The sequence below is a fragment of the Phalaenopsis equestris genome, unplaced genomic scaffold, assembly GCF_001263595.1.
Source record: "Phalaenopsis equestris unplaced genomic scaffold, ASM126359v1 Scaffold000417, whole genome shotgun sequence".
Lineage (NCBI taxonomy): Eukaryota > Viridiplantae > Streptophyta > Magnoliopsida > Asparagales > Orchidaceae > Phalaenopsis > Phalaenopsis equestris.
The window spans coordinates 663,168-678,674 of record NW_018164858.1 but is presented as its reverse complement, the minus strand read 5'-3'; the positions used below and the strand labels follow the sequence as shown (position 1 = coordinate 678,674).

At 31.8% G+C, this 15,507-nt stretch overlaps 1 protein-coding gene across 5 annotated transcripts; it reads right to left on the bottom strand.

Annotated features, from left to right (window-relative positions):
- Nucleotides 1-5,627: 5,627 nt before the first annotated feature.
- LOC110027165 (protein TIFY 7-like) lies at nt 5,628-15,273 on the bottom strand. Of its 5 annotated transcripts, XR_002294306.1 has the most exons (8): nt 12,910-13,175; nt 10,072-10,246; nt 9,846-9,967; nt 9,691-9,760; nt 9,324-9,609; nt 8,917-8,974; nt 8,739-8,824; nt 5,722-5,799 (listed from the first exon to the last, which is right to left on the bottom strand). XR_002294306.1 is itself a non-coding variant. In XM_020728477.1 (7 exons), exons 1-7 carry the CDS (start codon nt 15,119-15,121, stop codon nt 5,736-5,738), a joined length of 837 nt encoding a protein of 278 aa, XP_020584136.1. In that variant the 5' UTR covers nt 15,122-15,273; the 3' UTR covers nt 5,628-5,735. The 5 variants fall into 5 exon arrangements, 4 of the variants coding, with proteins under 4 accessions (XP_020584136.1, XP_020584135.1, XP_020584137.1 ...); XM_020728477.1 differs by lacking the exons at nt 8,739-8,824; nt 12,910-13,175 and adding an exon at nt 15,060-15,273 and having other exon boundaries at nt 5,628-5,799; XM_020728476.1 differs by lacking the exon at nt 8,739-8,824 and having other exon boundaries at nt 5,628-5,799.
- Nucleotides 15,274-15,507: the final 234 nt, after the last annotated feature.

Genomic DNA, 15,507 nt, shown 5'->3' with positions numbered 1-15,507 from the left:
CTTCTTTAGTATAGATTGTTTAGTTTGATTGATGATTGGTAGATGTTTGGATTGCTAGTGGTTTGATTAGATCTTTTTGTATTGTGAGGGAGGTGATTTCTTAACTTCTTATTATGGTTAGACTTGTATGTTGTCTTATTAGTAGTTGGATTGATGAGTCCACTACGACTCGGGTCTCACCCAGACTCCAGACTCGAGTTTTACAAGAGATATTATGAATTTTAACAGTGACAGTTCCTTCTCAATTTTGTTACTTCTTTTCTCCAACTTTGTTTTCATTTGATATAAATAGCTAATCTATTTGATGAGTAATATGTGGATGATTTTACACTATCCTTATAATTATTAGAGGTGTTTAATTAATGGGATATGGTGACACCTGAGGTTGGTGTTTGCGACCCAACATATCAGGAATAATCATATCTTTAGGATTAGAATTTATAAAATCATTTATAAGTACCCAATTTATATGTGTAGTGACTCTGTTAGAAATTGAAAGTAAGTTAGTGAAATGCAATGAGTTAAAGGAAGAATTGACCTCATTTATCATGTGTGTTTATGTTTGTGTTACAATAATATTAAGATTTGGAGAACACAAATATATATATTCCTATGCTGATATCTGTTCTACTTGTTAGACATTTCTTTCCATTTTATCGAGCATGTTTTAGTTTAGACTTACTTTCTATTGCATATTGTTCTATCCTGATGAATACTTGTAGATGTTTGTGATAGATAGAATTTTTGAACTATTTTTCTTCCTGCTTATATTTTCTATACTGAATGATATACATGTTAAAAATCAAGTTTGATGGTAGGAAGAAAAATAAATTTTAAAGTTAGTATACTTCCTTTTAGTTTAATGTTATTGCAAGCATGTTTTAGGCTAGATTTACTTTCTTCTGCAATCATTCTATCTTGATTATGCATGTATATGAATTTGATAGGATGTTGTAGTAGTTAGTAAAAATCACTTTTACTTTTTCTTCCTACTACATTTTATGGAATTAAATGTAAAATATTTAAAAATGCAAGTTTGTGAGAAAAGAAAATTTTCTTTTAAAAAAAAGTAAACTAAATTTTATTTGTCCTCAATTAATTATATTTTTAAAATTAATTTAACATGACCTTGGATATTAGAGTTTAACTTTAAATTAATATATTTATGTTTGTAAATATTATGGTAAATTTAGGTAAAAGTTTTTAATAACGAATGTCAATTCTAAAGTTAAAGATATTTGGTATAAAATGATAAGACTATGATTTTTTATTTAAAGTAAAGGAATTTGTATTTTTGAAGTATTAAGAATTTTAGAGTTTCATGTAAGAAGAAAAGAATGAAATATGAATTTATAAAGTGAAGAAAGGTAAGGAGTTTTTACTTTAAGAAGAGAATAGTGAAGTTCCAAATTATTAAAGGTTATCCAGATATAATAATCCTCACTTAGAAAAGAAAAAGAAAAGAAAGTATTGAAAAGATCCTCACAGAAAAAAAAAAAAAAGAAGAAGAAAAGAAAAAAAATGAAGGAAAAGAAAAGAAAATTGAGTGAGGAGAAGCTTGAGGAGTTGTTTAATCAAAAATTGGCTTCACATGAATCAACTTAAAAAATGGTTTTATTACATTTTCTAAACATGTATTGAAGTATTAATAACATTACTATTAAAGTTTTCATGAAGTTATTTTTCATATGAATCATATGAATGTTCTAAGATGTTCTAAGTATCCTTGATATGACAAAATGCAATTCTTCTTGAAATGAATAGAGATTCAGAAATCTTAAATTTGATTACTAAGTACTCTTAGACTTAGGTTTGAATCTAAATTATTAATGATTTTTCTTAAATTTTACAGTTTTTTTATTAAACTAAAATTAAGAAGTTATAATTTAATCTATATGCTAAGTCGTATTTTCATGTAATAAAAGGGTTACTTGATGACAAGTAGCGTTTAAGTTTGGGGGAGTTGACACGCCTAAAAATTACCTACTTTTTTTATATATTTTTATGCTCAATTTTAATTATTTTTAATGATATTACACTTTAAAGGAAGGTATTTTGCATATTTTTTGTTTCAGGTACAAGAAATTGAATTTTGGAGAAAATGAAGCAAAAATGATGCAATTTGGAGTTAAAACGAGCAAGAAAGAAAATTCTGGCTTAGCACATTACGATGTGTCTTTATATGATTAATCTAATTTACATTTCTCAAATTTACATTTCATTAATCTAATTTACATTTCTCACATGTTTTTTAATGAAATTATACTTTAAAGAAAGGTTGTTTTCATGCTTATTTTGTAGGTATATCTGTTAGGAGCAAAATGTAACTGAAACGGGGCGAAACAGAACTAAAATAGAGCCAAACAGAGCAAAATAATGGATTTGTTGCAGGGTGGCGCATGATGCGCCAAACCAGCGCATGATACGCCAAAATATAGAGAACTAGTGCATGGTACATTGATTTAGATCCAGATGTTTGGGAGACGACTTTTTGTGGATTAAGACTGTCGGGACGAGTTTTTTGCACGAATTTTCAAAGGTAACTTTGTTCTAAACACCCCTTGGAGTGATTCAATGCATCTAGACACTTTGGAATGTTTTTTTATGAACGGATATGTCTCTTGGATCAATACATGTATTTTGAATTCAAAAGAGTTGACTTTTGGATAAAATTTTGGAGGGAATTTTGAATTCTTTTTGGAGGGAGGCAGCCTTTTATAAAAGAAAGGGAAGTCTAGGGCTTGAAGAAGAGTTGTGTGGGCTTGGATTTTGTGTGTGTGTGTGTGTGTGTGTGTGTGGCGTGAAAGTGAGAGTAAGTGCTTGGAGATTTTCTTCAAGGATTGTAAGAGGAGAGAGAAGGTGGCAAATTTCTTCTTTATTACATTTCTAGGAGTAATTGACAGTACTTGCAAAGAGGGAAAGTGCTTGAAGAGAACTTCTAGAGATTTGCTTGGGAAGGATTATGAGATAATTTTTGTTTTATGTTCTTCTCTTTTTTTCTTTTGTAAACTTGTTTTCATATATGAAATTCGTGTTTTATCGTATCATTCTCATTAACTCTGAGTAGTCTTCTTTATCCTTCTCCCTACTTTGAGATATGATTTTGTGAAGAATTGATTTTGTTTTATACAGTTTTAAATGTCAATAATTTATGATGGTTCGAACTCCGATCTTCATTTATATTTTAATTTGATCAATTAAAATGTTAAAATATGTTGAGAAACATACGTTCCGAAAGGGCTATGATTTCTACAACATGAGGATAATCACATTTGATTTCATAAGAGAGTATGTCATCCATGGAATTGAGTGCAAATAAATAGGGAAATATACTTTATTGGATGCAGATTTTAAGGTGACTTATTAAAATCCTGAATTTGGTCAGTTGATTGGAACCTGATGCGAGATTGTTAGCCCTCAGGTGAGGGAGTAGTGGGAGCTCTAGAGTGGCAACCGGTATCCTCCTAGCCTAACCACGGAATTAGGGACCAAACTCTGGATTAATCAATGTTCTTTATAGCACTCAGAAGAGGGTAAAGAATATGATTGTTTCTATTTGGCACAAAATAAATTTAATATATTTTTAAATGATTTTAATTTCTTAACAATCCATATACTCATTGTAAAGGGGAGAGAGACTTTCTTGAATTTGAACTCTTCGTCACAAAACTTTGTTTAGTCTTAGTAAATTTAATTTTAAAGTTTAGTAAATAGTTTAGTAAACTTAGTTCTTTTAGTTACATTTTCATTATCATTCATTAAACCCATTTTAATTTGTCTTTCTTACTTTTTTATAGTTTAAATAGTGTGATTTATGTAATTATCATAAGAATTTCCATCTTCCAAATTAAGGCTTCATAGTCGTAGACTCGAATTAGCCTAAAGGATTTCTTACTGTGTGTGTTTTTTCTTCCTCGTGGGATCGATACTGGGGTTTTTAAAGAAAGCCTTATATTACTTGAAACAATACGTGCACTTTCGTAGAACCACTAGTGTGTGAACTATTTTATATATTTTATATAACATTTCAATTTTGCACATCAACTACTTAAACTAAATTGCTGCATAATTTCGGGACTTGTCAAGTTTTTGGTACTATACAGGAGATTTAAATCGATATAAAACATGCAGAAAAACAATACACACTAGGGGCACATCACTGGTGCATATGATTCATCCGGATAACCAGTCTGAAAATAATATTTGCTTATACTAGGAAGGAAAGCGTGGGAGCTAACATCCAACTATAAGATAGATAAAATGACTGATCAAAAAGGACAAAAACGGAGCATATCATTCATTCCGATAACCAGTCAGAGAATAATATTTGATTTCTATATACTATGAAGGAAAGAACGGAGACTAACATCCAACCTAGAAGATTGAAAGAATGATTAGATCAGAAAGGACAGTGTTGCAGCATATCATTTATTATGATAACTAGTCAAAGAATAAGATTGGGATTATTTGATTTAATTTTGATGGAGAGTTTGATTCTTCGGTTTGATGTGGATTTTTATTGTGCCTGGACGCATTAGGAAAGAGGGTACAAAAACTTATTCTCAAACTAAGAGTTGCACAAAGTCAGGTGATCAGTTTAAGGTAGACGATTCAAGGACTGTCACCTACCTTAAGCTCTGACCCTATTGTCTTAGAGGTTGATCATTAGGCTTTAGGCTTCTATGGGTTCTTCTGCGGTGTGCAACTTTAGGCTTCTAATGCCTTAAGTTGCAGAATAAATTATTCACCTCTTAACATAGAAGTTTTAGTAGTATTAGCTTTCACGAAAGAATAAACATTCTTCGAGGGCTCGTTATGACTCGGTGAAGGCCAGAATAATAACACCATTACTATTCGCTGAAATGCCTGAACATGAATGTGCTAAAGGATTTGTATTGTTCAGAACTTGAGTTAACAAATAGTAATGGGGTTATTATTGTTATGTTAGAAAGAACAATACTGAAGCTCAGGATTTTGCATTTACAACTTTTATTGTCGTGCTTGAAGCCTTACTTGCCATTAGAAGAATTGTTTGAACCTTGTGAAGAACCAAACAACTTTAGAATTGTAGTAGAACAATCTCTGAGCATCGAAACCACAAAATAGGGTCGGATCAATACCATTACTCATGGGACATTGTCAAACACAAGAACAGAACCAACACATAATATGATAAGTTTCTTGTTTTTGAAGGTTTTATTTGTCGTCACTGAGCTAAAAGTTTCTGAAAGCAAGTTTTTTGTACAAAAACTTGATTATGTTAAGCGTGTACTACAGATTTCATGAGCATAGTTTCAATTGACTTGAAATTTTGAGCTGTTGAGGCTTTGTTTGCAGAGGCCCTTTGTGTGTTTGAAACCCACAATATTTGGAAAAAATATTAGGTCAGAAATTCAGATGCATTCGGAATCTAATATTGGGGCGTCACGTATCAAGTGAGGCTCACAAATTCTAACACTAACCAATCTCAGTGTATTGTGGTGGGCTCACTTGACACGTAGCACCTCACCATTAGACACCAGTAGCAATTAGATGTAATATTTTCTCCAATGTTTGCCATTAAATCAAAATAACAAGATATTTCACAAATATATAATAATTATAATTTTTCTCATATACAGAAGCTGTCAAAACTAATACAAGGTACAAAAAAGAATAAAGAATAAAAAATAAAAAATACAATTTATAATTGGACAACAATATTGGACAACAAAATAAGGCCATGTGTTTACTCATTATGCCAAGTCTTTGTAGAGGGTTAGGGAATCACCCTGGTCAACACAGCTCTTGTTTCTCAATCTGTGAAAATAAGAAAAAAAAATTAGCAAACATGCCACACAGTCTTTGCAATCTGTGCATAAAAAATTAGCAAACATGAACTTTTTAGTACCAAACTTTTAAGTGTTATATATGTAAATATAAAAGATTGTGTGGAATGTTTGTAAATGTTCCTTTTTACAAAGAAAATTTGTTGAGCAGATTTGGTCACATGTTGATCTTCACGGTAAGATTGTCCCAAGGGTTCAGAGATGCATCCAAAGTTATCAATATATATGTTTATTTTATAAAAAATGATATGAAAATTTAATTATATTTTTGGCTGCCTAAATCTTTTTTTTTTTAATTTATTTTTATAAAAAGAGAGATATTTCATCTTACAATATACAAAAGAATTTATGGGAACATTCTCTAAACAAATAATAGTAGGGGAAAAACTCCATCAATCTCACAATCAAACCTACAATGTCTAAACGTCGTGCGAAGTTTTAGTTGGTTTTATGATGTTAGAAGGGAACCCCACGAAAGACCTTATCATTCCATACTAGAATGGCAAATTCGCAACCAAACGCAAATTTGACCGAGACAAATAGGATGAAGATGAATGGCATCAAAGGGACGCCCCCGCTCCAAGAAGTTTTGTTCATTGTGAACAAAAATCATTGTGAATTTCATGTTAAAATGTATACCCTTCTTCAATGGTCCTTTACATATCGGAGATTATGTTGATTATATTAAATAATTATAATGCCTAAGAGCTTGATATAATCTTAATATATTAAATAATCAACTATTTACAATAAATATTGGAGGCCTCAAGGATGCAATTCAGGATACACTTGAATTAATCTCAATTTGGTTTCTCTACTAAGCCATGGATTTAGTATATAAAGCGGAGTTATAAATTAATCTTAACGACAACAATAACAAACCTTTATCCCACTAAGTTAGGTCGGCAACATGAATCCTTTTTCTCCATTGCGTCATATTGAATGTCATATTTTCATTTAATTCTAATAAATTAAGTTCATTTTTTATACAATAGGCCTAAGTCTTTCTAGAGCATTCTCATATATAAAAAGTTATGGGACTAAATTGGTCTAATAAATCTAAAACAACTACTCACCTAACTGGATCATCTGATGGTCGAGGATTAATGTGATCAAACCATCTAAGACGACTCTTTCTAATTTTGTCCACCACAGGAGCTACACCAACCCTATCATGAATAGATTCATTTCAAATTTTGTCTCTATGTGTAAAGCCACTCATCCACCAAAGCATTCTCATCTTGGCAACACTTCACTTAATTTTATGCTTCTCTTTTAAAGGCCAACATTTTGCACCATAGAGCATTGCAGGTCTCACCGCCATCATATAAAATTTTCCTTTCAATTTAAGCGATACTATTCTATCACACAAAAGGCCCGAAGCATTCCACTACTTCAACCAACCAACTTGAATTCTACTAACAGCCTCTCCATCTATATCATCATCACTCTGAACAATAGACCCGAGATATCTAAAGCGTTTATTACTTTTAATAATTTGATCACCAATTGTTACAACTCTGTCACTAGAGCTACTACTGATAAAATTACATTCCATATATTCAGTTTTAGTTCTACTCAAATGAAGTCCCTTAGACTCCAAAGTGCACTTCCATAATTCAACTTTTTCCTGAGTTCTGTTTCTAATCTTATCCACAAGAAGGATATCATTAGTGAAAAGCATACACCAAGGCACATCCTGCTGTAGATGTCCAGTAAGAGCATCCATAGCTAAAGCAAAAAGATATGGGCTTAAAGTCGATCCCTGATGTAATCCAACTAAAATAGAAAAATATTCGGTCAATCCTCCTTTTCGAACACAAGTAGCAGCTCTAGTATACGTATCTTTAATGACTTGAATATAAGCCATATCAATATCAACACCTTTTTTTTCTAGAAATCTCGAAAGAATATCTCTTGTAACCTTATCGTAAGCTTTTTGTAAATCAATAAAAAATCATATGTAAATCCTCCTTATTCTCTCTGTACTTCTCCATCAAACCTCTCAATAAATGTATAGCTCCCATAATAGACCTGTCTTAGATTGAAACAAGCCTCAAGTCTTAACAATGATTGAAGACGTAACCAACATGCTTATCATCTATAAATGTATAGCTCCCATAATAGACCTGTCTCAGATGTACAACTCTTGAAAGACCGCGACAATGATTGAAGACGTAACCAACATGCTCCAAAAAGTTCATGCCAAAGTAATAGATTCTAACACCACCTATAAACAGTAGACTGATTTACATATATGATGAAAGATATTCGATCCAAAAGATCTATTCAAGATAAGACTTTACAAGAAATACTTTCCACAAGGTTCTTACTCCAAGTTAAAACCTAAGAAGTTGGACCCTTTTAGTTTCTTAACATATACATTATAGATCTTCCATTGGACATCCTCACTTCATCTACCTTAATTATTTCTAATATATATGCTTATCATCCCCCCAATGATATTCCCTGTAGCTAACTTTACTCAGGGAAAATTTATTCAAAGCAGTGTGACAACTACTTTGTCTTGCAAACTAAGTATACTGCTCGTAACTACTTATCATGCTTCACTTAAATTCTATTATTTTTATAATTTTAACATTAATGGTATACCAATTATATTTTCTACTAGTTAATAAATAATAATATTTTATTATAGAGAATATATAATAAACATATAAGTAAGACGAAACGGGCTTCTTTAACTCTAAATAACAATATTAGAATTTTTTTCTCCTATTTGATCCTTGTCCTTCTTAGCTCCCACACTAGTCGAGAGGAATGTTTCATTTAACAAGAACATTTTAAGATAAATGTTTTAATCTTATGGAAATAATTAACTGCATGTCAAAATTTTAAGAGCTATTTGAATCAAATAAGTTCTAAAACAAAATAGATCAATATCCTCACCAAATTAAACAAGAAAAAAATATGTGCCAACTTAGCGCTCCCATTTTTCCTTCAGAAACTAGATTTTGAGTAGACAAACATATAGTCTTGAAAGAAAAAACAATACCAAATCAGAACTTTGTTACAATAAAAATAAAAAACACATAAAATTCTATGAGTAACATAACTGTATCCATACCTTTCCTTCCTCTTTCTCAAAAATCTAGCCAGAGACTCTTTCCGAGCTTGCGGCACGACTTTGCAAAAGAATGACACACGTTAAAACTATATACAAAAAAATAATAAGATCTACAAAACATCTATAAACAAACTTAGGCTGTGTTTGACATCACTTTTATTTTCTATTTTTGTATTCCTTTTTACTTCTGTTTTTGAAAATATATTTGGTTACTGTAATTCTAACATATTTTTATTTTTTTATAAAAAAAATCACATTATTTTGATAAGCACTCAAAACATCTAACAAATACAACCAAAAATGTTTCAATTAAAACAAATGCATAAATAATACAAAATAAAAATAAAAATAGAAAACAAAAATAAGTGATCCCAAAAGAAGCCTTAAGTCCAGGATGAACTACTCACCTCTGAACATAGAAGTTCCGACTTTATTAGTTTTCACGAAAGAATTAACATTCTTCGAGGGATCATTATCACTCAGTGAAGGCGAAATAATTACCCCATTATTATTCGCTGAAATGCTTGAACACGAATATGCTGAATGATTTGTATCGTTCAGAGCTTGTGTTAAAATTTGACGATTAGTTACCAGCCCTTTGAAAGAAGGTGGTACTGAAGCTCCAGAATTTGTATTTACAACTTTTATCGTTGTGTTTGAAGCCTTACTTGCCATTAGAAGAATTGTTTGGAGCTGGTGAAGAGCCAAATAACTTAAGAGTGAAGTAGAACAATCTCTAAACATCAAAATCACAAAATAGGGCCGAATCAATACCGTTAACAATGGGACATTGTCAAACACATGAACAGAACCAGCATAGAATATGGTAAGTTGTTTGTTTGCCCTACAAAAAATAAATAAAAAAGATAAAATCTTTTTTTGATGCCATAAGAGATACCAAGAATGAAATTTATAGTAAAATTCAATACCTTGGAGTGAAGGTTTTATCTGTGTTTACTGAGCTATAAGGTCCTAAAGCAAGCTTTCTGTACAAAGCTTGATTTCGGTAAGGGTGTGCTGCACATTGCATGACACCATAATCTAAAAATTTCTTAAATAGAAAAAAAAAAATCAAAGTTAGAATATTAATAGAAGCTCAAAATTGAACCGAGAATAAAATATAATATGTAATGAAGAATATGATGACGATCAAACCTGAGAAGCTTGCGCAGAACAAGATTTTTTAGTACATTCAAAGGTATTATCAGAAGGAACATGTTGTAATCTATTTGGGGAAGGTGAATCGCATAAGAATTTGTGGTTAACAAGTTGCATAGTTTCAATTGACATGGAGTTTTGAGTTGCTGAGGCTTTGTTTGCAGTTAAATGGCTGAAAGAAGGAAATAAGCAGAAGTGAGATCTATGACTCTATCTACTTCTACAAAAAGAAATTAAAAAAAAAAAAAACTAATTATGTTAAACATAAAATATTTAAAATGGACTAGAAGTTTGAATAAAATAGTGATATAAAAAGATATTGCTCACAACTATTAAATAGCACAAGAAATTTATCTGTAGGATAAAGCCAAGTGTCATATTATCGTAGGAAAAACATAAGAAAGTTAAGAATAGAGAAAATTTTTAGTAATTCCATATGGTCACAAATTAAAGGCACCATTTAGTCAGAAACGCTTTTGGTGGAGGATTCTTATTTACCTCCCTAACTATTCTTTGGTTTCTTTTTGGGCTTACATAGTTGTAATCCATGCTTGTAAGCTCATCTTTTCAACTAGTGGTGTAACCCCTAGGTTATTTTGTGAGGTTTGTATTTTGGGATTAGTTGGGAACTATCACCTACTTTGTACTTATTTTTGTTAATTAATAAAATTTTATACTTTCCAAAAAAAAAGTTCAAAAATCCTAAACACTAATCCATAATGCCTAAACCAAGAAAAAAAAAACCTTAAACCCTAAACTATAAGTCCTAAACTTAAGAAAACCCTAAATCATAGACCCAAACCAAAAAGCCTACATTCTACCCCTTAACCCTAATTCTTTAAATCTAAACCCTAAAAGGTTAAATTCTGAATCCTAAACCATAAAACTCTAAACAAGTTTCTAAATCATAAATCCTCAACCCTAAATGCTAATCCCTAAACCTTAACCCTAAAAAAGAAACCCTAAACGCTAACCCTAAATTCAAAACGATAAACCCTAAAACATATTAAACTAAACCCTAAACCATTAACCTTTCATACACTAATTGATAAATCATACCCTAAATCCTAAACCCAAAACTTTTATAGCTAAACCATAAATCGTACACCATAAATCCTAAACTTTAAATTCTAAACCCTTAAATGTTAAATCCTAAAGCCACCCACGCTAAAAAAAAAAAAAAACTAACTCAAACCTCTTAACCGTAAACCTAAAATCCTAAACTCTAAACCTTAATCGACAAACCTTAACCATAAATCTTAAACTTTAAAACCATTAAATTTAAACACTAAACCTTAGAAACTAAACCCTAAACCCAAATATTATAAGAACTAAATTGTAAATCCTACTTCACTTTCTTTGAATGATTTTATTCTTGCAGATATTAATCTTTGGAAAAAAAGGTTTGAATGTTATTTCAACATGCCAATGTTGTTCTCAGATTGAAACTACTATTCATGTTTTTTTCTGGATGGTTATATTGCTGGTAAGCTTTTCAGTGCTTCAAGGTATCTATAATGGTTATATGTACATCTATTCTTTGGTTTCTTTGGAAAGAAAGAAACGACTCAAAACACAAAGGCAATAAAATGGGCTTTAATTATATAATATGAAACATTAAAGGTAGAATTTCTGCCCTCTTTAAACCCTTAATCCTAAATCCTGAAACCTTAAACTCTAAACGCAATAGGAAAAAAAAATCATTGTTAGTTTTAAAAGAGAAAATAAAATTATTCATCAAATTCTTGATTGAGATCACTTGAAAGTAAGGAAAAAAAAAACAAAATATTATATTTACATGCTTAATGCTTAAAATATTTAACATCACATCAAATATACCACAATTATTAACTTTCTAAAAGTAAAATATACATTTTAGTGCTTCTACTTGTAGTATACAACAACAACAAATCCTTAATTCCACTACGTGGGGTTATAATTCCACTACGTGGGGTTAGCTACATGAATCCTTTTTCTCCAATGCGTCCTATTTAGTGTCATATTTTCATTAATTCTAATAAATTAAGATCATTTTTTATCAAATAAGCTCAAATCTTCCTAGAACTACCTTTGCCTTTCTTAACATAAGTCGAATCTAAAACATCTACTCTCCTAATCGGATCATCAGCTGGTCGACGTTTAATGTGACCAAACCATCTAAGACGACTTTCTCAAATTTTGTCCATCACAGGAGCTACACCAACCCTATCACGAATATATTCATTTCGCATTTTGTCTCTAAGTGTAAAGCCACTCATCCACCTAATCATTCTCATATCGACAACACTTAACTTATTATTATGCTTCTCTTTTAAAGGCCAACATTCAGCGCCATAGAGCATTGCAGGTGTCACCACTATCTTATAAAAATTTTCTACATTCAAGTATTATTGATATGTTATTGTGTTATTATAACACCGGGAATATTCACAGAATACAATAACACCTGAATAACACGGGGGTAATAATCTCGTGTTATCGGGCCGATTTTTTTTCTGTCACTTCCAGGTGACATGATTTTATTGGACTCCACACGTAACTTTATATGCTCAATACTGATGCAATATTTTTTCCCTAACCATTGAGGAAGGTAACCTCAGGCCCTCTTTTTCGCACCAAGCGTTCGGGATTTAAGGCCGAAATCCGTGAAATCCGAGGCTTTATTCTTGTCCACAGTGACCATGTGGCAACATTTAGGTTAAATCCAGCTCTAAATCCATTACCCCAATTTCAGCACAAAAGCAACGGAAACAAGGGTTTTCTTATTTTGCTTCCCAGAGTTCAATTTACTTTGCAGAAAACAAAGGAAAAAAATAGAAAGATAAGAGACTTTACCTGTATCTAGGTGATTCGCTGGAGCTTTCCGTCGCCGCTGTACCGGAGTGGTGCTCGCCCATTCGAAAGATTATCTCTCCGAAGATGAAACCCTTAAATAATGCGACATTATAACCTAAAAAAACTAATTCTAACTGCCATGGGACTTCTCCCATCCTCCCCCTTCCATTTCCCTCTCTTTACGCCGCGTTCCGTCTTTCTTGCAGAGAGAGACGTGGGCTTTCGCGAATTTCCCTCTCCCGCGTTCCGTCTTTATTGCACGCGGGCTTTCGCGAATGTTTTTAGAGAGAAATGCGGGCAGTGTTACAGAAATTAATAATTAATTTCCTTTTTTTTTATTTTTTTTTAAGGGGATTTAAAAATTCGATAAAAAGACATGTGTCATGTGACACGCATTGTCTATATCTATATATCATCTATCTTCTTAAAATATTTCTTAAAAAAGTAAGTCATTCTAATTTTAGTGGTGAAAAGTTTTATTTTTCAACTGCAAAAATAATTAAAAAATTTTTATTTTTAAATATATAATTGTCATTTAAATGGTTATTATCACAACATCTATTAATGGGAAGAAACGGTTTCTACATATTTAATAATAATGCTCAGTAGGCTCCTCAAATTAGAATGTTTTTAAATCACGTGTGGTTATAACAATAGTAAATTATGAGTAGATGTTCTATTCTAGAAGGAATTTATATAAGAATAATATAAACTCCTATAATTTGAAGCGATTAAGCGTAGCTCAGGTGATAGGGGTTTTGTTCTTCATGTGGCGGGTGGCGGGTTCATTCACTACACAGGACAAAAAATTAAAACTTTTTTTTATTGCGAGCCCGAAGCTAGGAAGAGAAGGGGGGTCGTATGGGACGGACCTACGGGCCAAAGCAGGGAAGACAGAAGAGGAAGACAGAAGGAGGTGAAGTCCCAAACGAGCACGGGAGCCTAAGCAGCGAGGTTTAAGAATTTGAACCGTCGAATTTGAATCAGATTTAGTCGAAAAAGAGGAATTTGAACAGATTTTGGGAGCATAAATGATGAAATATGAGCGGTTTTTTTTTATTATTATTTTAATGAGTTGTTTTTTTATGAGTTACTGCCATTTTTTTTTAGCGGTTGTTTATTTTAATAAGCTGTTGTTTTTTATTTTATTTTATATTTTGTGTGTGTGTGTGTTACAAGGAATGGTCGGAGGTTATTATACGAGCCCGGGTCATTCCTCGAAGAATTTGAGTAGCATACTCTACACTCGAGGGGGAATCGAAGCCCAGATCAGAAGGGAACTTACAACTGACAAGATATATATATATATATATATTACAAAGTTGGTTTGAAAGATAATTTAAGTGTATTTAATTTGTAATAATTAAACAAGAGATTATGAAGAATTTATTCTCTTTTATCACCAGAAATAGTATTTTTATTATTTTTAATTTGGAATGAAGTAGACTAAAGGTCATGAGACGGAATGTCAAAAGCCGGAAGGTAGAAGAACGTGAATTAATGCACATTTTAAATTTTTTTTAATTAGTTTGTTAATGAAATGAATTAATTTTTAGCCATAAATATTATATGTCAGGTAACATAAGAGAATATTTCTCCCGTGTTATTCATATGTTATTGTGTTATTGTGTGTTATTCAAATAGTGTGTTATTCAAATATTATTGTGTGTTATTCAATTATTATTGATATGTTATTGTGTTATTATAACACCGAGAATATTCACAGAATACAATAATACCTGAATACCATACAATAACACATGAATAACATGGGGGTAATATTCTCGAGTTATCGGACCGATTTTTTATTTCTGCACTTCCAGGTGGCATGATTTCATTGGATTCCACACGTAACTCTACATACTCAATACCGATGCAATATTTTTTCCCTAACCATTGAGGAAGGTAACCTCTGGCCCTCTTTTTCGCACCAAGCATTCGAGATTTAAGGCCGTAATCTGTGAAATCCGAGGCTTTATTCTTGTCCACAATGACCATGTGGCAACATTTAGGTTAAATCCAGCTCTAAATCCATTACCCCAATTTCAGCACAAAAGCAACGGAAACAATGGCTTTCTTATTTTGCTTCCCAGAGTTCAATTTACTTTGCAGAAAACAAAGGAAAAAATTAGAAAGATAAGAGACTTTACCTGTATCTAGGTGATTCGTTGGAGCTTTCCGTCGCCGCTGTACCGGAGTGGTGCTCGCCCATTCGAAAGATTATTTCTCCCCATTGTCGAAAGATGAAACCCTTAAATGAATGCGATATTATAACCTAAAAAAACCAATTCTAACTGTCATGGGACTTCTCCCATCCTCCCCCTTCCATTTCCCTCTCTTTACGTTATGTTCCGTCTTTCTTGCAGAGAGAGACGCGTGCTTCGCAAATGTCTTTAGAGAGAAATGCGAGCAGTGTTCTGCAGTTTCTTTGCTCACAGAAATTAATAATTAATTTCTTTTTTTTTTATTTTTTTAAGGGGATTTAAAAATTTGATAAAATACATGTGAGTCATGTGACACGTATTGCCCATATCTCTGTATCATCTATCTTATTGAAATATTTTTTAAAAAAGTAAGCCATTCTAATTTTAGCGGTGG

Coding starts and splice junctions, on each gene's coding strand:
- LOC110027165 (XM_020728476.1), bottom strand. CDS start 13,064: ATGGGAGAAGTCCCATGGCAGTTAGAATTAGTTTTTTTAGGTTATAAT. Junction 10,247..12,909: donor AGCGAATCACCTAGATACAG/GTAAAGTCTCTT, acceptor TCCTTCTTTCAG/CCATTTAACTGCAAACAAAG. Junction 9,968..10,071: donor GTTCTGCGCAAGCTTCTCAG/GTTTGATCGTCA, acceptor TTTCTATTTAAG/AAATTTTTAGATTATGGTGT.